The following is a 24,436-nucleotide window of genomic DNA, read 5'->3' on the forward strand; positions in this document are numbered from 1 at the left end:
CACCATATATAAAGTTATGTAAGCTAAGATCCTGGAGACAGAGTAATAATATTTGTGTGAATATATAAATCAACTTACTTAGAAGTTCACCATTCTATAGACTTAATATTTTTGGAGTAAATAGTATGGCTAAATCTAGAACTAGTTACTGAAAAGTACACATCATAACTTGATTATGTTGAAGGTTCTAGGTGGACAGTCATTTAACCATCTATAAAATAACCCAAGTAACCAAGCCTATCAGACCGCAAAGATGTATGCATTAGAGTGCTCAGATGACCTGTGTACTAGGCTTGGGCTGAATTGGACCTATAATTCGTGTATCAGTTTTGGAGAGTGAAACGTGGGGAAAAGACATCATACTACTTATCCACATAATATTCTAGAGGGTTAAAATAGGATGTATAATTGAACAGTGGTGTTGTAGTGCTGTACGTTATTTGTTACTAGTCTTTTAAAATTAGTGTAGATCTGAAGTGGATTGTGCCAATTACACATGGGCGGGCAAACTGCACTCTTCAGGTCTTGCTAATAGTAGTAGTAATACAAAATAAAACATATCTATTCAGTAGTTCACATGAGTATCATGGCTATTATAAATGAAAGACCTAAATAACGAACCTTGAGGGGGAGAGAAAAGAAAGAGAAGAAAAAACAGAACACAGACAGTGCAAAACCATTAAACTTAAATATATAGATGTGTGGAAGGGAGCATCAGGTCCTGACAAGGGTATTCCCCAGATTTGATTTAACATAAATTATTAGTCTGTATCAGCAATAGGGTGGTGGGATGATTACTCTGCGTTCGCCATAATAATAAATGCTGCTACCAAAGTAAGAACATGTACTGTCCTGTGAGAAATGGTCCAGAATTTATTATTTAACCAACACCACTTCTGCATATTTGATCCAGACTGGGGGAAATATATGGAGAGGATCTCCACTGTGGAGACTGACCTAATGGGTCGATAAAAGGATTAGCAAGCGGACCCAACAGCTGTACAAACAGGTTGAAGCTGATCGGAAAAGAGTTAGTTAGAGAGCCTGACCTCCGTGCAGAGGGAATTGGGCGTTTGGTGCGGGGGTTATATTGTGCCTTGCTTCCTCCGCGGGTAGACTCATTTTGCCTTGGCTTCTGCAGCATGGGGCATCTTAAGTACAATGTGTTCCTCTCAGCTCTCGGTTCAGCCGTCTCACCTGACTTGGCCCCAATATCTGCAGGAGGACCTCCAGATGAATCAGCCGTCTCCGTACCAGAGGAAGTATAGACTGTCGGCTGGAGACTGCATGCTCTGGCTACTTCGAGTAGTTGTGTCTGAAGCACCACGAGATATGTTGCGTTCCTTAGCCCCGGCCCTGTGAGAACCGGGAAGGGCTGCAGGGAACTATTCTGTAGAGCTATTTCCGGCTGTTCCGTTGTCCTCGGACAGAGGTCCTCAGTGTCTGCAGTATACCAATCTTCAGGATCCTGGGGTAAATCTGTGTTGAATTGTGGTGGGTCTGGTTCGACCATTCGGTCTCCCCCTTCACCTCTCTAGTCAGTGTTGTATTTTGTGATGGGTCTACCGCAGCTCTCAGTTCAGCAAAAAGAGCTTGCTGGTGAAAGTCCATGGAGCGTATTAAAGTGTGCAATGCCAAAAGAATTTGTTGCTCCATTGAAATGCTGAAGAAGCAAGTGTAAGAGGTATTTCTCCGTCAGCCAAGACGGTGCGTGGATAGTTCCAAGTATAATGGTGGATGCTTTGCAGCGGTCTCAGCTAGCTAGTAGGCCTCTGTACCGATATTATGTCAATTATATGTTAGCTTAGTCCCAAGCTTTATGACCTATGTCCTAGGATATGATAGGAGCCGAGTATAGAAATATATAACTTCTTAGGGTGCCATAAAATAGTATTTTAATGATCAAGTTTCAGGAGCTCTGAGATGGCACGTCTTGTTGCTTCAGCAGTTGGCTCCGCCCCCCCCCCCCCAATCGCTGTTAGGTTTAAACAACTTTTATTGTTAACAATCCCCTCTATGGTCTTAAATTATTAATTGTGTGCCCCCAAAGGATAGAGCAAAATGTACATCTATATGTCTTAGTATTAATTGCTCATTTCACATTTTATACAATAGCAACCTGCTTGTACATTAATCCTCTCTATGGTTCTATTGTTGTCAATTGGGTACCCCCACAACCAGAGCACAATTATATATCCTGAGCGTTAGTGGCTCATTGACATAAGCTTTTCTGCTTGTGCAACTGTTTACATTATAACAACCTGCTGTCACGATTAGTTACTAGGTCTCTCCACATCTATATTGAGTAGCCTGCTTATCTATATATCCAAAGCTATTTCCGTAGTTACAAATTACTCAAGTTAAAGGATCCATTTGTCACAGTATCCATTACTAACCCATGTAACTTTGACAATAACTGGTGGTTAGTAATTACCGCTATTCACTGCCATTAATTGCTTATGGTATTTTAAAATAACAATTGGGACCCCATCGTCCTGTGCAACCCCCCCAACGCGTTTCGCCAGTAACTTAGGCTTTTTCAAAGGCCAGTGCCTGCTATTGTGCCTAATAATCTCCTTCAGAAAGAATTAAATTGTCCCACTTGAAAATAAAGAGCTTACTGACCAAAGAGCCCTTTCCTTCCTTCAAGTAAATATAGTCCCCACTTTTTCTGATATGTGAAACTGTGTCACCTCTCCAGAAATAAATAAAGTAAGCACTTACCTGACCAATGCCCGACAGCAAGGCATCTCACCCAGCTTGAGAGGTCCTCTCCCTCCCATAGGCCTGTGGAATAAAATAAACTGAGTATTTTCCCTCAGATCTTCACAATCAGGGCAGCATGAAATCTATGAGAGGCGCAGTGAGAATTATGTCCCACCAGTTCTCATTGCTCTAAAGCCACCACTGCTCTACTGAAGAGACTAATAAGGACTATGGCTACACCGTAGGAGAAAGCAGCACAATCTTGTACTACTTTAAAAATAATAAACTCTTGATTGAAGAATCTTTTCTAACACCTAACTTAACCACTTCCTAGCACTAACGTAGACAAAGAGAATGACTGGGTTGGGAGTGAAGGGAGGTTTAACAACTTTGCTGTGGTGCTCTTGTCGCCTCCTGCTGACCAGGAGGTGAATATCCCATTAGTAATTAAGATGATCCGTGGACTCATCGTATCATTAAAAAGAAATTGATATATATATCAATCTATATATCTCTCCCTCTCTAATATATATATATATATATATATATATATATATATATATATATATATATATATATATACACACACACACACACAACAAAGGTTTTTTTTTGTTAAGCACACCACAAAAGGATTGTTTAATCTTATCACACATATTGTGGGAGTGCTACCAAAGTGACCAAAACAATTACAAAACAACAAAATGTACTGGTGAACATCCAACCACTTAAGTCCACTCTTTCATGGCATATTTGTATATGCTTCTGTCTGCCAAATATACTTACATAGCTTCTAATAAGATTGGGATAAACATCTCGCAATAATATTGGCTTATATTTGAGCTGGAAAAACAAGTATACTTCTATCTGCTAAATATACTTTCATAGTTCAAATAAAATTGGGATTAACATCTCGCAATAATATTGACTTATATTTATGCTGCAAAAAATTATTTTTCCTGTAAAAAATGCCTTTAAATGAAATGGGATCTTAGTCACACAATATGATCATATTCTGCTAAGCCATATCTATATACACATACATACATACACACTCACACATGTATATCACAGTCCATAGCCCTACACAATTCTAGAAAAAAGTAGAGTGGCACCTTCTCTACTTTTTTCTAGAATAACTTGGAAGTGAATGGCCTTATACTTCGAGGAGAGCTGCACACAAATTTTATTGGACTATCTACGTTTGATGTAGTTCATATGTATTTACAAGCACATTTTGTATATCTATTCGTATAGATTGAGATAGTGGGCTACCTTTTCTTTTGCTATACATATATATTTACCTTTGTGATAGCGCCCCTATTTACACCTGAGAGTGTTATCATTGTTTCTTAGAAATTACACAATCCCTGTGTAGGTGAAATGCAATTTCACAAAATAAAGGAGAAAATAACTTTATACATGAGGGAGAGCATGCATAAGAGAGAGAAGAAACAAGAAAACAGAAGCAGTAATATAAAAAAAGGATTATTAACATGTGAAAAAGCAGGTAGAGGACAAGAAAAGAATGTCTGGTTTTCACCAGATGACTTTCTCACTTGCTCTCCTCATCTAGGAGCTGAATTAAGCCAGTTGGCCTCTTGCTGATCAGATTGATGCAGCCGCTGTTATCAGAGAAGGTGATGTTATTCCAGCTAATTCCCTCAGATCGATACTGCTCCTGCATAAAGAAGAGAAGAACAAAATCATCCACACCCTTCATCAGTAGATTGTAAGCCCTCTGATGCAAGCTATCTTCCCTCTGTATTGATATGTTTTAGAGCACTGGTTTTCAAACCTGTCCTCAGGCCTCCAACAGGCCAGGTTTTTAGGATTACCTGGGATGGGAGCAGGTAAAATAACCATGGTTTACTAATCAACTGATTATTTCACCTGTGCCCCAGTTCAGATATCCTTAAAATGTGGCCTGTTAGGGAGGCCTGAGGACAGGTTTGAAAACCAGTGATATAGAGCAAGATTTATCATTGCTATTCTCTTATATTTGCACCTAAAAATAAGCACTCAAATGCCCCTATTTTTCATTCAAAAGTTCGACTGTAAAATTCTCCTACTCTGTTCCCATTCTCCTTGGCGCATAGGTGAGGCAACAAAAGGTTAAATTAGATTGTTTTTGTTGTATTTCCTATAGTTCACCTCATTAATTAAATTTGTTACAAATGTATCCTTTCTTTTCTCTTAAAACGGAGTGACAGTTTTGAAAATGCATACATTAACGTGGAACACAGTTTTATAAATCCATTCTACATCAGTTGTAGAAGCAATGTCTCAACAAGGCGCAAAAATAATATATAACGACATGCAATGACAATGTATATTGGAGCGCAAAAAATATATATATAGGAGTACAAAAAAATGTATTATTGCAGGGCAAAAATAATATAGAAAAAAGGGCTTCAAAATAATATCTATTGGTGCGCAAAAATAATATAAAAAGAAGAGCAAAAATAGAATTGCAAATGAATGAAAACAGATCTATTTTCATCCATGACTGTTAAAGCTACTAGTGGGGCTGTTTAATATTGCTATTGGTTCATATACCACTTAAATGGAGAACAGTTGCTTATTTTCATTCATAAATAAGGCGCAGATATTAATCCGAATGGAGAAACAAATGTATCTTTACATCTCCTCAGATCGCCCCATGGAGAAGCGCAAAAAAGGACAAAACATTTTATTTATAAATTTGAGAGCACGGATGTGCTTCTCTCAAGGCGAACAGAGGAGACCCCATAGGAGAATTACCCAGAGAATTATCCTTGCGCTTGATAAATTTTGCTCTTAGTCTGTTTTATGTATCTTCTACTTTTTTTTCCACCATGAATTAGTGCCATTGTGTATTCAGTGCTACTGAATATCCTCTCTCTTTACAAAAAATTATGATGATATTAACCCCACAATTTTTACAAACAATCAGCTAGATTACGAGTTTTGCGTTATGAGTGAAAAAGCATCGCTATGCTTCATAATGCTGCTTTTTCCCGAATGCCGCTATTACAAGTCTTGTCAGAATAGGTGTACCGCACACCTTTTTGGTCGTCAAGTAACGTCAGTACCGCACTTTAAGAAAAGTCCTTTTTTCAATGGGACTCCCATAGCGCCAGTATTACGAGTTTTGCGGTGAGGCCAAAAAGTGAGCAGTACAGCCTAAAATGACAAGATCCGTACCGCCATCTAAAGTCAGTAGTTATGAGTTTTACGTTACAAAGCTGTAACATAAAAAAACTCATAACTAAACTATCACAAAGTACACTAACACCCATAAACTACCTATTAACCCCTAAATCGAGGCCCTCCAACATCCTAAACTGCTGCTCCGGCCATCGCCGCCACTTAAAAAATGTATTAACCTCTATTCCGCCGCTCCCCGACATCGTCGCCAATATAATAAAATTATTAACTCCTAAATCGCCGCCCTTCTGCATCGCAAACACTATTTAAATATTATTAACCCCTAATCTGCTGTTAGCCCACACCGCAGCTATAATAAACCTTAAATTTTAAATTAAAACTATTAACCCCTAAACCTCTGGCCTCCCACATCACTACATAAATATATTAACCCCTAAACCTAACGTAAGCCTAAGTCTAACCCTAACACCCCCTAACTTAAATATAATTAAAATATAAATAAAAATTACAATTATTACCTAAATAATTCCTATTTAAAACGAAATACAAACTTACCTGTAAAAAACCTAAGCTAACTACAATAGAACTAATAGTTACATTGTAGCTATCTTAGGTTTTATTTTTATTTCACAGGTAACTTTGTATTTATTTTAACTAGGTAGACTAGTTAGAGTAAATAGTTATTAAATATTTACTAACTACCTAGTTAAAATAAAATACAACCTTACCTGTAAAATAAAACCTAACCTGCCTTACACTAAAATAAAATAAATTAATCAAATAGAATTATCTAAATTACAAAAAAAATAAACACTAAATTACACAAAATAAAAATCTAAATTATCAAAAATAAAAACTAAATTACTCCTAATCTTATAGCCCTATCAAAATAAAAAAAGCCCCCCCAAAATAAAAAAACCCTAGCCTACACTAAACTGCCAATGGCCCTTAAAAGGGAGCCTTTTGCGGGGCATTGCCCCAAAGAAATCGGCTCTTTTACCTTTAAAAAAAAAATACAAACAATCCCCCCAACAGTAAAACCCACCACCCACACAACCAAACCCCCCCATATAAAAACCTATCTAAATAAACCTAAGCAAACCATTGCCCTGAAAAGCGCATTTGGATGGGCATTGCCCTTAAAAGGGCATTTAGCTCTTTTACATTGACCAAACCCTAAGTTAAAAATAAAACCCACCCAATAAACCCTTAAACAAAAAAAACTAACACTAACCCCCGACGATCCACTTACAGTTTTCGAAGACCAGACATCCATCCTCATCCAGGCGGCAGAAGTCCTCATCGAAGCCGGCAGAAGTCTTCATCCAAGTGGGCATAAGTCTTCATCCAGACGACATCTTCTATCTTCATCCATCCGGCGCGGAGCGGGTCCATCTTCAAGACATCCGGCGCGGAGCATCCTCTTCTTCCAATCGTCACTGGAAAATGAAGTTTCCCTTTAAGTGATGTCATCCAAGATGGCGTCCCTTACATTCCAATTGGCTGATAGAATTAAAAATCCTATTGGCTGTTGCAATCAGCCAATAGGATTGAGCTTTCAGCCTATTGGCTGATCCGACGATCGGAAGGAGAGGATGCTCCGCGCGTGATGTCTTGAAGATGGACCCGCTCCGCGCCGGATGGATGAAGACTTCTGCCGGCTTCGATGAGGACTTCTGTTGGCTTCGATGAGGATGGATGTCCGGTCTTCGAAAACTGTAAGTGGATCATTGGGGGTTAGTGTTAGGTTTTTTTAAGGGTTTATTGGGTGGGTTTTATTTTTAGCTTAGGGTTTGGGCAATGTAAAAGAGCTAAATGCCCTTTTAAGCGCAATGCCCATCCAAATGCCCTTTTCAGGGCAATGGTTAGCTTAGCGTTTATTTAGATTTATTTGGGGGGTTTGGTTGTGTGGGTGGTGGGTTTTACTGTTGGGGGTTGTTTGTATTTTTTTTTTTTACAGGTAAAAGAGATGATTTCTTTGGGACAATGCCCCTCAAAAGGCCCTTTTAAGGGCCATTGGCAGTTTAGTATAGGCTAGGGCTTTTTTTTTTTATTTTGGGGGGCTTTTTTATTTTGATAGGGCTATTAGATTAGGAGTAATTCATTTTTATTTTTGATAATTTCGTTTTTAAATTTGTGTAATATAGTGTTTATTTTTTTGTAATTTAGATAATTCTATTTGATTAATTTAATTTAATTTATTGTATTTTAATGTTAGGTTAGGTTTTATTTTACAGGTAAGTTTGTATTATTTTAACTAGGTAGTTAGTAAATAGTTAATAACTATTTACTAACTAGTCTACCTAGTTAAAATAAATACAAACTTACCTGTGAAATAAAAATAAAACCTAAGATAGCTACAATATAACTATTAGTTATAGTGTAGCTAGCTTAGGTTTTATTTCACAGGTAAGTACGTATTTAGTTTTAAATAGGAATTATTTAGGTAATAATTGTAAGGTTTATTTACATTTATTTTAATTATATTTAAGTTAGGGGGTGTTCGTGTTATGCTTAGGGTTACGTTAGGGTTATACTTAGGGGTTAATATATTTATTTAGTGTTAGTGACGTTGTAGGCCAGAGGTTTAGGGGTTAATAACTTTAGTATAGTGGCGGCGACATTGAGGGCGGCAGATTAGGGATTAATAACTAATGTAGGTGGCGGCGGCGATGTTAAGGACAGCAGATTAGGGGTTAATAAGTGTATTTAGGTGGCGGCGATGTTAGGGGCAGCAGATTAGGGATTAATAAGTGTATGTAGGTGGCGGCGATATCAGGAGCGGCAGATTGGGGGTTGTTTTATTTAGGTGGTGGCGATGTTAAGGGCGGCAGATTAGGGGTTAATAACATTATGTAGGTTGTGGCGATGTCGGGGACGGCGGATTAGGGGTGTTTAGACATGGTTTTTATGTTAGGTTTAAACATAACTTTTTCTTTCCCCATAGACATCAATGGGGCTGCGTTACGGAGCTTTTTTTACCCAGATCACAGGTGTTAGGCTTTTTTTTTGCCGGCTCTCCCCATTGATGTCTATGGGGAAATCGTGCACGAGCATGTCAAAGCAGCACTTGTATTTGGGTGAAGCATGGAGCCCAACGCCACCATATCGCCACACAAGCCTGCTTTTTGCAAACCTGTAATAGCAGTGCTATAGGAGAGTGAAATAACGGCGAAAATGTAATCTGGCTGAATGAATCTGCTTCTCCAACCTAAGATGAAATATAGGCCCAGGGAACCAATTTAGCATAACTACTTATATTACAGATTAGGGCCAATAAACAATATTGTAAAACAAAGTAATTGGCTTTTACGATCCACAATAAAACTTCTGAATCTTCTGAGCTATATAATAGGAAAAGCAGAAAATACGGTAGCTCTAAATAAAATACTAAACTCTACTACATTCAGTGGAGATCTTTAAACACTCATTAATACATTAAAAAACATAAAAATAGACTAAAATTTTAAAGAGAAACCAAGATGTAATCAATGACGCTGACCTGCTCCAGCTGGAAAAGATGCAGGTTGAAGTAATGCTGAAGTCGCTCATTAGCAAAGTTTATACAGAATTGTTCAAAGCTGTTACTACCGTAATCCTCAAAGCCAAAGATGTCCAGCACTCCAATGGAGAGAGTCTAAGGAAACAGAGACTTTATCACTATCACCTCATACTATTTCTCCTCTCTCAATTTTACAACTAAAATCTCATCTTCCGCTCTATATAAAAGCCCTGATATACAACTTCTCATGTTAGACCTTCTATTCCTATCACATTGCAATAATCCAATCCACCCTACAGCCATCATCCACTCCTACTCCCACATGATAGTCCTGTTCACCCACATGACTACCATCCTATACGCCTCCCACATGTGCTACTATCATCTCCCTCTCTCACACTGTAGTTCTTGTTCCCACCTCATGTGAACCCAACACCATCTCCTATCAGATATATATTCTCCTCTCCTTTTAGCCAGTGGTTGCTCTTCTCTCCCCCTTTCCACTGGCTATCATTCACCCTCATTTCCCTTTATCCATTGGCTACCTTTATCTCCCCTTACCCACTGTCTGCTTCTCTCATAATACTACTAATTCACCAGTCCCTACTTCTCCACCTCTCCCCTTTAGTATTCTTCTTGACCCCTCGCATAACTGCTTTATGCACCCCCTTAACATTTAAGCCCCTTCACCGTGCACAAATTAAACACTATTTAAAGATCTCACCTGGCTGCCTTCCTCCATACTTTTGCTGTTGATGTTGAGCAGAGCATGGTTAATGCGGAAAACAATCCAGTCAAACAATGCACTGTAAAGCGACTTTGCAAGTGAATCCCTGACTGTGACAGCCTGGAAGACAATGACAAATTATGTGTTAAAATGAATACACGATTAGCAGCCCATTCCTGACTCAGATCTAGAAAGTGATGTTAGAGATCTGTATGCTGTGAGTCTGCTACACTTTAAAAAACAAGCATATAATCACACACCACTCATTTAAAAAGAAAGTACGATAGTTATAAACAGAACCCTCTAGCCATCACCCCTAGAACATTCTTTTCACCTCTGGAAGGCGGTATGGCAATATAAGTTTCTCTCCCACAGTAACAGTCTTTCTGGTGATTAAAGCATCTAGCAGCATCTCCTCTCGGACCTAAGACACAGGCACATAATAAAATGGTATAAGTTCAACATTTGTTTAAACCAAATCATGCAATGCATATCATATTCACTTAAACCCTGTAGAGCAATATAGTCTCAACGAACTATATAGTCTCACTTAAAATTTACAGAGTTATAAAGCCTTAAAACAACCACTGCAGAGTGATGTAACATTACTTTACACAGCTATCAATAGGCACATGAATCTGGAAAAAAAGCTAATTGGTTATATAAGCTGGAGTACAGCACATTACATAATTGATCAGCACAGAAAATAAATTCTTAATAAAACAACCAATATAACAGCTATGAATGTGTTTGTGACATAACTATGTACGATTAGTATAAAACGGTTTTTATGTTTCTCACATTAGCATTCTGATTCTGTAGAGGAGGCTTGGGGTCCCCCTTTGTGCAGAGGGCACACACATTATAAATCACATACACATAACATGGCCCTATGACAATGAGCACTCTTCTTACTTCCAGTAACTGTGACACAATGCTCAATGTCTCAGGGTTGGAAATATCGATGGATTCATCTCGATAGGTTTTCCTTTTGTACTGAATATTTCCAAGGTGTAGAATGGCTGACAGGAGGGACACAATCCTGAAAGAGTGAGGAGAGTAAAAGTGTGAGAACACAAAAAATATCACAAAGACAGCTGCTACGAGTAGTGAGGGCAAACAATATATTTAATTCTGAGAATAGTAAAATTAGGTCAAACTAGAGAAAGGAAAATAAGTAATAATACAATCCTTTAACACATTACATCGTTTTCATTGTCAGCTAGCTTAATTATAAAGATGTTTAAATAATGGTATCAATCACAATCCTTCAGGAAAACATATCTAAAGATTATCAACAGAAAAACAAACTTAAAGTCTAAGGGGAGTTTGGTAGATAAATAATTATTCTATGTGTAAAACTATGCAGGAAATTTCTAATGACTAACAAAAGGGACAGGTGTGTAGTTGATAGGGGCTGCAGGACTAGAATCTGACTAGAATCTGATAGGTGGTTTTATGCGAGTATGGGGCAAAGTGGCTGTATGGCCATTGGTCTGATCTGATGTGGTATGGGGCTGACAGAAAGGTTGGTTACAAAGCTAGGGCCTAATCTCAGGTCTAAGCCTTAAAAAAAAGTAGGTTGATATGCCTGGTCATATCATAGTATTACTTTGAAATAGCAATCACAAAATATCAATCAAAAAGAGAGGAAATGTAATAAGAGGATAAAATAAGTGAACCTATTCTAAAAGTGACAAAAATGTGTATCTCTGGCCAGGAAGTAAGAGACAGGTATAGTATTAGTAGTGTTAAAGACAGGAAGCAAGTTGACAAAGAAATAGCTTTAAAGGCCAATAGAGAAGGATAAACTGCACATTTATTTAAAGAGTGGGGCAGGGAAGGTCTGGCTGCTTCCCCCTTTTTTCCCCAATGAATAGGTCTACTCAAGATGACATTCGTGATGGAAGAATTAGTTAAGTGAACAAAGAAGAAAGGAAACAGATAAAAAACTCAAAGAAGAAAAAACTACAAGATAAGCAAAAAATCGTAGGATAACATCACTTCATAGAGTCATCCTACTTGTATATTCAATCTTCTCATTTTCTACATCCTTTTGACTACTTACTGTTTCTGCGTTGCAGCCAGAAAACCAACCATCTCCATTGCCAGTTGCAACCGCTCAAAGTCATGCCTGAGATCCTCTCCCTCACCAACCAAGGGGTCCTGTAACACAAACCATGTCACAAACACAGCATTTTATTTCCCAGTACAACTATTATACAATATGTGAGCAGCACAACATATTGCAAAAGAAAAAAAAATTAATGAGACAGTAAAGTCATAAATAAACTTTCATGATTCGGATAGAGCATGCAATTTTAAACAATTTCTCCCTTTACTTTTATTATCAAATTTGCTTTGTTTTCTTGGTATTCTTTGTTGAAGGGTATATCTAGGTTGGCTCAGTAGCAACAGTGTAATGCTGGAAAGCTATTTCGTGATTGTTGGCTACACAAATGTGCCTCGTGTCATTGGCCCGCCAGATGTATTCAGCTAGCTCCCAGCAGTCCATCGCTGCTCTTTAACAAAAGATAGCCATAGAACAAAATAAAATTAATAACATAAGAATGTTGCTTTAAACTGCATGAGCTGTCAGAATCATGAAAGTTTAATATTGACTTTACTGTCCATTTTGATGCAACACAATGACATAAAAAAAATATAAAAAACAGAATTTATGTTTACCTGATAAATTACTTTCTCCAACGGTGTGTCCGGTCCACGGCGTCATCCTTACTTGTGGGATATTCTCTTCCCCAACAGGAAATGGCAAAGAGCCCAGCAAAGCTGGTCACATGATCCCTCCTAGGCTCCGCCTTCCCCAGTCATTCGACCGACGTAAAGGAGGAATATTTGCATAGGAGAAATCATATGATACCGTGGTGACTGTAGTTAAAGAAAATAAATTATCAGACCTGATTAAAAAACCAGGGCGGGCCGTGGACCGGACACACCGTTGGAGAAAGTAATTTATCAGGTAAACATAAATTCTGTTTTCTCCAACATAGGTGTGTCCGGTCCACGGCGTCATCCTTACTTGTGGGAACCAATACCAAAGCTTTAGGACACGGATGAAGGGAGGGAGCAAATCAGGTCACCTAAATGGAAGGCACCACGGCTTGCAAAACCTTTCTCCCAAAAATAGCCTCAGAAGAAGCAAAAGTATCAAACTTGTAAAATTTGGTAAAAGTGTGCAGTGAAGACCAAGTCGCTGCCTTACATATCTGATCAACAGAAGCCTCGTTCTTGAAGGCCCATGTGGAAGCCACAGCCCTAGTGGAATGAGCTGTGATTCTTTCAGGAGGCTGCCGTCCGGCAGTCTCATAAGCCAATCTGATGATGCTTTTAATCCAAAAAGAGAGAGAGGTAGAAGTTGCTTTTTGACCTCTCCTTTTACCAGAATAAACAACAAACAAGGAAGATGTTTGTCTAAAATCCTTTGTAGCATCTAAATAGAATTTTAGAGCGCGAACAACATCCAAATTGTGCAACAAACGTTCCTTCTTTGAAACTGGATTCGGACACAAAGAAGGGACGACTATCTCCTGGTTAATGTTTTTGTTAGAAACAACTTTCGGAAGAAAACCAGGTTTAGTACGTAAAACCACCTTATCTGCATGGAACACCAGATAAGGAGGAGAACACTGCAGAGCAGATAATTCTGAAACTCTTCTAGCAGAAGAAATTGCAACCAAAAACAAAACTTTCCAAGATAATAACTTAATATCAACGGAATGTAAGGGTTCAAACGGAACCCCCTGAAGAACTGAAAGAACTAAATTGAGACTCCAGGGAGGAGTCAAAGGTTTGTAAACAGGCTTGATTCTAACCAGAGCCTGAACAAAGGCTTGAACATCTGGCACAGCTGCCAGCTTTTTGTGAAGTAACACAGACAAGGCAGAAATCTGTCCCTTCAAGGAACTTGCAGATAATCCTTTCTCCAATCCTTCTTGAAGAAAGGATAGAATCTTAGGAATTTTTACCTTGTCCCAAGGGAATCCTTTAGATTCACACCAACAGATATATTTTTTCCATATTTTGTGGTAAATTTTTCTAGTTACAGGCTTTCTGGCCTGAACAAGAGTATCAATAACAGAATCTGAGAACCCTCGCTTTGATAAGATCAAGCGTTCAATCTCCAAGCAGTCAGTTGGAGTGAGACCAGATTCGGATGTTCGAACGGACCTTGAACAAGAAGGTCTCGTCTCAAAGGTAGCTTCCATGGTGGAGCCGATGACATATTCACCAGGTCTGCATACCAAGTCCTGCGTGGCCACGCAGGAGCTATCAAGATCACCGATGCCCTCTCCTGATTGATCCTGGCTACCAGCCTGGGGATGAGAGGAAATGGCGGGAATACATAAGCTAGTTTGAAGGTCCAAGGTGCTACTAGTGCATCTACTAGAGTCGCCTTGGGATCCCTGGATCTGGACCCGTAGCAAGGAACCTTGAAGTTCTGACGAGAGGCCATCAGATCCATGTCTGGAATGCCCCACAGTTGAGTAACGTGGGCAAAGATTTCCGGATGGAGTTCCCACTCCCCCGGATGTAATGTCTGACGACTCAGAAAATCCGCTTCCCAATTTTCCACTCCTGGGATGTGGATTGCAGACAAGTGGCAGGAGTGAGTCTCCGCCCATTGAATGATTTTGGTCACTTCTTCCATCGCCAGGGAACTCCTTGTTCCCCCCTGATGGTTGATGTACGCAACAGTCGTCATGTTGTCTGATTGAAACCGTATGAACTTGGCCTTTGCTAGCTGAGGCCAAGCCTTGAGAGCATTGAGTATCGCTCTCAGTTCCAGAATATTTATCGGTAGAAGAGATTCTTCCCGAGACCAAAGACCCTGAGCTTTCAGGAGTCCCCAGACCGCGCCCCAGCCCATCAGACTGGCGTCGGTCGTGACAATGACCCACTCTGGTCTGCGGAAGCTCATCCCCTGTGACAGGTTGTCCAGGGACAGCCACCAACGGAGTGAATCTCTGGTCCTCTGATTTACTTGTATCGTCGGAGACAAGTCTGTATAGTCCCCATTCCACTGACTGAGCATGCACAGTTGTAATGGTCTTAGATGAATGCGCGCAAAAGGAACTATGTCCATTGCCGCTACCATCAAACCTATTACTTCCATGCACTGCGCTATGGAAGGAAGAGGAACGGAATGAAGTATTTGACAAGAGTTTAGAAGTTTTGTTTTTCTGGCCTCTGTCAGAAAAATCCTCATTTCTAAGGAGTCTATTATTGTTCCCAAGAAGGGAACCCTCGTTGACGGAGATAGATAACTCTTTTCTACGTTCACTTTCCATCCGTGAGATCTGAGAAAGGCCAGGACAATGTCCGTGTGAGCCTTTGCTAGAGGAAGGGACGACGCTTGAATCAGAATGTCGTCCAAGTAAGGTACTACTGCAATGCCCCTTGGTCTTAGCACCGCTAGAAGGGACCCTAGTACCTTTGTGAAAATCCTTGGAGCAGTGGCTAATCCGAACGGAAGTGCCACGAACTGGTAATGCTTGTCCAGGAATGCGAACCTTAGGAACCGATGATGTTCCTTGTGGATAGGAATATGTAGATACGCATCCTTTAAATCCACCGTGGTCATGAATTGACCTTCCTGGATGGAAGGAAGAATTGTTCGAATGGTTTCCATTTTGAACGATGGAACCTTGAGAAACTTGTTTAGGATCTTGAGATCTAAGATTGGTCTGAACGTTCCCTCTTTTTTGGGAACTACGAACAGATTGGAGTAGAACCCCATCCCTTGTTCTCCTAATGGAACAGGATGAATCACTCCCATTTTTAACAGGTCTTCTACACAATGTAAGAATGCCTGTTTTTTTATGTGGTCTGAAGACAATTGAGACCTGTGGAACCTCCCCCTTGGGGGAAGCCCTTTGAATTCCAGAAGATAACCTTGGGAGACTATTTCTAGCGCCCAAGGATCCAGAACATCTCTTGCCCAAGCCTGAGCGAAGAGAGAGAGTCTGCCCCCCACCAGATCCGGTCCCGGATCGGGGGCCAACATCTCATGCTGTCTTGGTAGCAGTGGCAGGTTTCTTGGCCTGCTTTCCCTTGTTCCAGCCTTGCATTGGTCTCCAGGCTGGCTTGGCTTGAGAAGTATTACCCTCTTGCTTAGAGGACGTAGCACTTGGGGCTGGTCCGTTTCTACGAAAGGGACGAAAATTAGGTTTATTTTTGGCCTTGAAAGACCTATCCTGAGGAAGGGCGTGGCCCTTGCCCCCAGTGATATCAGAGATAATCTCTTTCAAGTCAGGGCCAAACAGCGTTTTCCCCTTGAAAGGAATGTTAAGCAATTTGTTCTTGGAAGACGCATCCGCTGACCAAGATTTTAACCAAAGCGCTCTGCGCGCCACAATAGCAAACCCAGAATTTTTCGCCGCTAACCTAGCCAATTGCAAAGTGGCGTCTAGGGTGAAAGAATTAGCCAATTTAAGAGCACGGATTCTGTCCATAATCTCCTCATAAGAAGGAGAATTACTAGTGATCGCCTTTTCTAGCTCATCGAACCAGAAACACGCGGCTGTAGTGACAGGGACAATGCATGAAATTGGTTGTAGAAGGTAACCTTGCTGAACAAACATCTTTTTAAGCAAACCTTCTAATTTTTTATCCATAGGATCTTTGAAAGCACAACTATCTTCTATGGGTATAGTGGTGCGTTTGTTTAGAGTAGAAACCGCCCCCTCGACCTTGGGGACTGTCTGCCATAAGTCCTTTCTGGGGTCGACCATAGGAAACAATTTTTTAAATATGGGGGGAGGGACGAAAGGTATACCGGGCCTTTCCCATTCTTTATTTACAATGTCCGCCACCCGCTTGGGTATAGGAAAAGCTTCGGGGGGCCCCGGGACCTCTAGGAACTTGTCCATTTTACATAGTTTCTCTGGGATGACCAAATTCTCACAATCATCCAGAGTGGATAACACCTCCTTAAGCAGAGCGCGGAGATGTTCCAACTTAAATTTAAATGTAATCACATCAGGTTCAGCTTGTTGAGAAATTTTCCCTGAATCTGAAATTTCTCCCTCAGACAAAACCTCCCTGGCCCCCTCAGACTGGTGTAGGGGCCCTTCAGAAACAATATCATCAACGTCCTCATGCTCTTCAGTATTTTCTAAAACAGAGCAGTCGCGCTTTCGCTGATAAGTGGGCATTTTGGCTAAAATGTTTTTGATAGAATTATCCATTACAGCCGTTAATTGTTGCATAGTAAGGAGTATTGGCGCGCTAGATGTACTAGGGGCCTCTTGTGTGGGCAAGACTGGTGTAGACGAAGGAGGGGATGATGCAGTACCATGCTTACTCCCCTCACTTGAGGAATCATCTTGGGCATCATTTTCTCTAAATTTTGTGTCACATAAATCACATCTATTTAAATGAGAAGGGACCTTGGCTTCCCCACATTCAGAACACAGTCTATCTGGCAGTTCAGACATGTTAAACAGGCATAAACTTGATAACAAAGTACAAAAAACGTTTTAAAATAAAACCGTTACTGTCACTTTAAATTTTAAACTGAACACACTTTATTACTGCAATTGCGAAAAAGTATGAAGGAATTGTTCAAAATTCACCAAAATTTCACCACAGTGTCTTAAAGCCTTAAAAGTATTGCACACCAAATTTGGAAGCTTTAACCCTTAAAATAACGGAACCGGAGCAGTTTTTATCTTTAACCCCTTTACAGTCCCTGGTATCTGCTTTGCTGAGACCCAACCAAGCCCAAAGGGGAATACGATACCAAATGACGCCTTCAGAAAGTCTTTTCTATGTATCAGAGCTCCTCACACATGCATCTGCATGTCATGCTTCTCAAAAACAAGTGCGCAATACAGGCGCGAAAATGAGACTCTGCCTATGATTAGGGAAAGCCCCTAGAGAATAAGGTGTCCAATACAGTGCCTGCCGGTTATTTTACAAAATTCCCAAGATTAAAATAATTCCTCAAGGCTATGGAGTATAAAATATGTTTATATATAAATCGATTTAGCCCAGAAAATGTCTACAGTCTTAAAAAGCCCTTGTGAAGCCCTTATTTACTGTCTGTAATAAAATGGCTTACCGGATCCCATAGGGAAAATGACAGCTTCCAGCATTACATCGTCTTGTTAGAATGTGTCATACCTCAAGCAGCAAAAGTCTGCTCACTGTTCCCCCAACTGAAGTTAATTCCTCTCAACAGTCCTGTGTGGAACAGCCATCGATTTTAGTAACGGTTGCTAAAATCATTTTCCTCTTACAAACAGAAATCTTCATCTCTTTTCTGTTTCAGAGTAAATAGTACATACCAGCACTATTTTAAAATAACAAACTCTTGATTGAATAATAAAAACTACAGTTAAACACTAAAAAACTCTAAGCCATCTCCGTGGAGATGTTGCCTGTACAACGGCAAAGAGAATGACTGGGGAAGGCGGAGCCTAGGAGGGATCATGTGACCAGCTTTGCTGGGCTCTTTGCCATTTCCTGTTGGGGAAGAGAATATCCCACAAGTAAGGATGACGCCGTGGACCGGACACACCTATGTTGGAGAAATGTACTCAAAGCCAAATACCACCCTTTCTTACTTACCACCTCATCATCTCCAGAATCTCCCCAACTTTGCCTTAATGGCTTTCGAATATTCTGTAAATATAGATATAACAAATAAAACAACTAGCAAAACACAGAGCATAACCTCTCTTTGAACAACCACAATATTCCAACATTCCATAAATAGGATACCTACAATCAAAACTACTACTTTGTCTTAGCCCTCCTTCTCATCTATACTTTGACCACCATCAAGTCATACATGCTCCCATCCAATTTCAATGTTGTAAAAGCCATTCTCTTCAAGAAATGATCTTTCTAAAATCCCAAAATCTCCAAATCATCTCTGCATCCCATATCAATCCTTTCAGGACCACCCTCTCTTCCCCACATTCTTCTCTAATCACTCAGAATGAAACCTTTCCAATCCCCCTTACTATTTTACCTGGTTAAGATAATGATAGCTTTCAGGTCCCTGCAGGTGAAAAGCAGCTCTCTCATCAGCACTTGCTCCAGCCAAGAGATAATAGAAAACATGATAATTCCTGTAGTAAAGGGAGGAGAGAATAATATTTTTAGACTACAAGATTTTGGCATTTAAAAAGAAAAGAGCAATAAAAGTAAAGTATAAAGCACGTTTATCAAGTGACCTGCTCACCTCTCCTGTTGCTCCTGATAAACAAGCCTAGATTTCTCAAGTAAATACTTCTCCACATATGCTCTGTAGTGAATAAGTAGATCACATATCAAGGACACATATGCAAAAAGCTACGCATATAATTTTATGACATGCCCTATTCCAGACCACCATGAATGAACTGCATGCACCCAGCAACTCTAGTGTGAACACTTCGTTACAAAACATACATGCATTATATCCCTTGAATACATGCTGATGAACATACAGTCTATCATTTTTTTAAAGATACACATTCCTCACCCTCGCACAGTTCCAGTTTCATGGTAGTTGACCTGGATGAACTTTCCAAATCTACTGGAATTGTTGTTCTGAGACGTCTTGGCATTTCCAAAGGCCTAATATATACAAAAAGTATGTGAGGTCATTGAGAAATATGCATTACATGTTTACTCCAACACTACCCCCAATGGAATGACCTAAAAATCCAATCACGGGCACAAGTATAGTATCAGACCATGGACTACAGGCACTATAAAAGTTTTTATTAAAAAGAAAAAAAAAATGTAAGAAAGAAAAAAAGCTTCTAAGCTAATTTAAAAATACAGTTATCATCATTAGACAATCTTTGATATGAAGAACATACCACCATTATAGTTACAGTAAAATGTGACCCCCACCCTCCTGTATTCTCCACTGCTCACCTCTAGAACTGGGCCAGCCCCCAAAATGATTTGCTCCACCCCACTAGCGTATCCTTTCTGGCTCAGTGCTGTTAAATGGTGTATAAGAAAGTTAGTACTCTGAGTTTTTCCTGAACCTGTCTCCCCAGAGATGACAATGCATTGATTGCGTTGGCGTCGAAGCATGGCATGGTAGGCTGCATCAGCAACAGCATAGATGTGAGGTTCACGCTCCCCTAGACGTTGGTTGTCATACATCTTTACATACTTAGGATTATATATAGGCAGGAAACGGAAGGGATTGACTGCCACAAGAATGCTCCCAACATAAGTGTATATTTTCTCTTGACGGTATCGCGTCCGAAGTGTTTCAAGCAATGTTCTCTCATTGAGATCTGGAAGCCCACACAAATCCTCACACTCTGGTCCCAGTTGTTGGGGAAGGAAGCCCCTTTCTACCATTCGTCTGCGTTCCTCTGTTACTCTCAACCATGACTGAAGGCTACCATAATGGATTGAGCCATCCAGATTCTTTTCCCGCAAAAGAAAGCGGTAGTCCTCTCCTGAACCCCGAGCTTCCAATGCAAGCCGAGGCCAAAGCATCATACGCTGAACAGGGCAGTCAGTAGGATTGAGGATCCATTCTTCCCCTCCAAACTCTTTTACCTCTGCGAGCACATAACACTTTCCCCGATCAAGCCGCAATGCTGTGATGACGGCATCAATAACATCAGCTGCTGTGGTGTGCCAGCGGGCGGGCACAGGACTGTATATAACCTCGGGGGAGATACTGCCAGGATACACCTGCAGAGTGAATTCTTCGTCCAGCAGGCGTCGACGCCCACCTCCACCCCCCACCTCAGACATGGTGACACGCCTCGTCCCATCAGAAGTAGTACAGGTAGTTCTAGACGGAGGGGTGAAGACCTAAAATAGTAAGAAGTAATGAATTTAATAGGGGTTAGAGAAGTTTTCTTAAAAACTTAGCTACCTTTCCTAGATGATTTAGCTATAGCACGTTTTGGCATATGTTAACAATTATACATAGCTTGTAAGGAATGTAAGCTAGGTAAGGAAGGATACTAGGGAGTGTGTGAAACTTTATAAGCATATGAAAATAAAAAGCAAAATGTTAGAATATAGAATTATAAAATGTAAGAAGCTTTCTAATTAAAAATCTTTTCATTGGTGGTAACAGAAAATACAGGAAGTATTTGAAATGGAAGAGGATATTATTTCTGCTCTTCTGTGGACAGTCAGATTACTCCAAGTCCTGCAGCACATGAATAAGTATAGTCTTAACAAAAAATAACGAGTAGTGTCAAACAGTGACAATTCTTTTTGGCTGGCCGCTAACATTTGCACATTCAAAAGGGACAGTCAACACCATAATTGTTATTGTTTAAAAAATATAGATAACGCCCTTACTACCCATTCCTCAGCTTTGCACAACCAACATTGTTATATTAAAAAGGGACATTATATACTAGATTTTTCTTTGCATAAATGTTTTCTAGATGATCCATTTATATAGCCCGTGTGGGAGATTTTTTTGGAACAATGCATAGTTTTGCTTATTTTTTTTAATAACATTGTGCTGGTTTTCAGACTCCTAACCAAGCCCCAAAGTGTCAGATGTATACATGCATTTACAGACTACTGCTGGCTCCTGTTTGTCTAATCTGTCTTTTCATATGCAGAGAATTGTGGGGGGGATCTGCACCCAGTCCCTTTCACTGGGTGTTCCAGCTAGCCTAATCAACAGTTCAAAACTTGGAGCTTCTAAGTAAGTTTTTAAACTGTTTTATACTGGATTTTTAGATCAGTATCTGTGCATATTCTTCTTTATAGTAGTGTACTGTCTATTACATGCAGTTATATGAACATTGGTGTAAACTGTCCCTTTAATATACTTTATAATATTTAAACCTCTAAATCTCTGCCTGTTTCTAAGTCACTACAGACAGCCTTTTATCACATACTTTTTTATTTGCTTTTCCCAACACTGTTCACGTGGACCATAGAGATAACATTGTGCTCACGCACGTAGAGTAATTGCCTAAAATGCAAGTCAATAGATCATAAATAGCCATGTGATCAGGGGGTTATCAAAAGAGGCTTAGATACAAGGTAATCACAGAGGTAAAAAGTATATTAATATAACCATGTTTGCTGTACAAAACCAGGGAATGTGTAATAAAGGGAATATCTATATTTTTAAACAATAAACATTTTGGAGTAGACTGTCCCTTTAAATGCATATAATATGCATAATATATATCAGCATCGCACTACAAAAGATCTTAATAGAAAAATGTTTAAAAATCATCTAAAACTAATTTTTAAGCAACATTTCCATTGTTTTATAGTCCATTGACATACCCTTTGAAAAACCTTAACTATTTTTCTCATCTGCCTTGCTTTCACCAGTAAGCTGCTTCACTAATAATGCAACCACACTTTGTAAAATGTTGCAGGATCAGGGTACTGAAATCTGCTAAATGCACCACAATTTGCAGAGTAACACTGCCAGAAAAGCAGGAAATACCAATAAAGAATATAGATTAAAGAATATTCAATTAAAGGGACATAAAATTACTGGGTACAACTATGGTAGCAGGGTTACTACTCACCATGCTAATATCTTTCCTCCAGTGCCAACAGCTCATTTCATAGCTTTTCTCTTATTTTAACCCTAGCTACTGGTTAATGAAGCTCTGCATCTTCACACTGGGCCCCATCATCTTGGAGTCTACGTATTCTCACACTGTGTGACAGCAGTGCACATTCACAGATCAATGATATTATTGTCTTCTTGACAACATCATATACAATAAAGAGTAGGAGCTGTTCATTTTTGGTGAAGCAACATTGCTCTATATTATTCATAAGAGCTATATTTATATTTGTTATGTAAACTGTGACCAACTCAAAAATGTACCTCTCTTTCTATTGGGCAATATAACCCAAAGTCCAAAGTACAGCTGTCAAAAATCCTGCACTGTCACTGATCTGTGAAAGTGCACTACTTCATAGGATGCAACAATACGTGCGTACCAAGATGGCCGCACCCAGTATAAAGATGTAAAGCTTTACCAACTATGGGCCAGATTACAAGTGGAGCTCTAAATATTGCTTTCATGAAAGCGATATTTGCACTCAACTACGTAATACCAGCACACACTAATGTGCGCTGGTATTATAAGTTCACAGCAATGTGAACACAACCTCGCGTTTACATTGCTGGGAAGCATTGCGCTCATGAGAGCACGCGCTTCCTCCTATGGGAGCCTCATTCTGATGCTGTCAGAGACATATTTATGTGTAAATATGTGTATATACACAAAGTCACACAAATATATATACTGTATGTACAGTGGTATGCAAAAGTTTAGGCACCCCTGACAATTTCCATGATTTTAATTTATAAATAATTGGGTGTTTGGATCAGCAATTTCATTTTGATCTATCAAATAACTGTAGGACACAGTAATATTTCAGTAGTGAAATGAGGTTTATTGGATTCGAAGAAAGTGTGTAATATGCATCAAAACAAAATTAGACAGGTGCATAAATTTGGGCACCCTAACAGAAATATTGCATCAATATTTAGTAGAGCCTCCTTTTGCAGAAATAGCAGCCTCTAGACGCTTCCTATAGCCTGTAATGAGTGTCTGGATTCTGGATGAAGGTATTTTGGACCATTCCTCCTTGCAAAAACATAATTTATGTAAGAACTTACCTGATAAATACATTTCTTTCATATTAGCAAGAGTCCATGAGCTAGTGACGTATGGGATATACATTCCTACCAGGAGGGACAGTTTCCCAAACCTTAAAATGTCTATAAATACACCCCTCACCACACCCACAATTTAGTTTAACGAATAGCCAAAAAGTGGGGTGATAAAGAAAGGAGCAAAAGCATCAAAAATAAGAAATTGGAATAATTGTGCTTTATACAAAAAAATCATAACCACCACAAAAAAGGGTGGGCCTCATGGACTCTTGCTAATATGAAAGAAATGAATTTATCAGGTAAGTTCTTATATAAATTATGTTTTCTTTCATGTAATTAGCAATAGTCCATGAGCTAGTGACGTATGGGATAATGACTACCCAAGATGTGGATCTTTCCACGCAAGAGTCACTAGAGAGGGAGGGATAAAATAAAGACAGCCAATTCCACTGAAAATTAATCCACTACCCAAATCAAAAGTTTCAATTTTTATAATGAAAAAAACTGAAATTATAAGCAGAAGAATCAAACTGAAACAGCTGCCTGAAGTACTTTTCTACCAAAAACTGCTTCTGAAGAAGAGAACACATCAAAATGGTAGAATTTAGTAAAAGTATGCAAAGAAGACCAAGTCATTGCTTTGCAAATCTGATCAACAGAAGCTTCATTCTTAAAAGTCTAAAAAATAGAAACTGACCTAGTAGAATGAGCCGTAATCCTCTGAGGCGGGGATTAACCC

At 39.5% G+C, this 24,436-nt stretch overlaps 1 protein-coding gene across 1 annotated transcript in view; it reads right to left on the bottom strand.

The window, feature by feature from the left end:
- Positions 1 to 24,436, bottom strand: part of MYO9A (myosin IXA) — a 294,424-nt gene that overhangs the window by 186,009 nt on the left and 83,979 nt on the right. The window contains 11 exon segments of the mRNA XM_053717307.1: positions 4,266 to 4,387; positions 9,359 to 9,493; positions 10,083 to 10,205; positions 10,420 to 10,509; positions 11,001 to 11,127; positions 12,154 to 12,251; positions 18,678 to 18,731; positions 19,084 to 19,183; positions 19,297 to 19,359; positions 19,579 to 19,673; positions 19,980 to 20,885. Coding sequence (XP_053573282.1) covers positions 4,266 to 4,387; positions 9,359 to 9,493; positions 10,083 to 10,205; positions 10,420 to 10,509; positions 11,001 to 11,127; positions 12,154 to 12,251; positions 18,678 to 18,731; positions 19,084 to 19,183; positions 19,297 to 19,359; positions 19,579 to 19,673; positions 19,980 to 20,825 — 1,853 coding nt within the window. The 5' untranslated portion in view covers positions 20,826 to 20,885.

The sequence above is a fragment of the Bombina bombina genome, chromosome 6 (genome assembly GCF_027579735.1).
Source record: "Bombina bombina isolate aBomBom1 chromosome 6, aBomBom1.pri, whole genome shotgun sequence".
Lineage (NCBI taxonomy): Eukaryota > Metazoa > Chordata > Amphibia > Anura > Bombinatoridae > Bombina > Bombina bombina.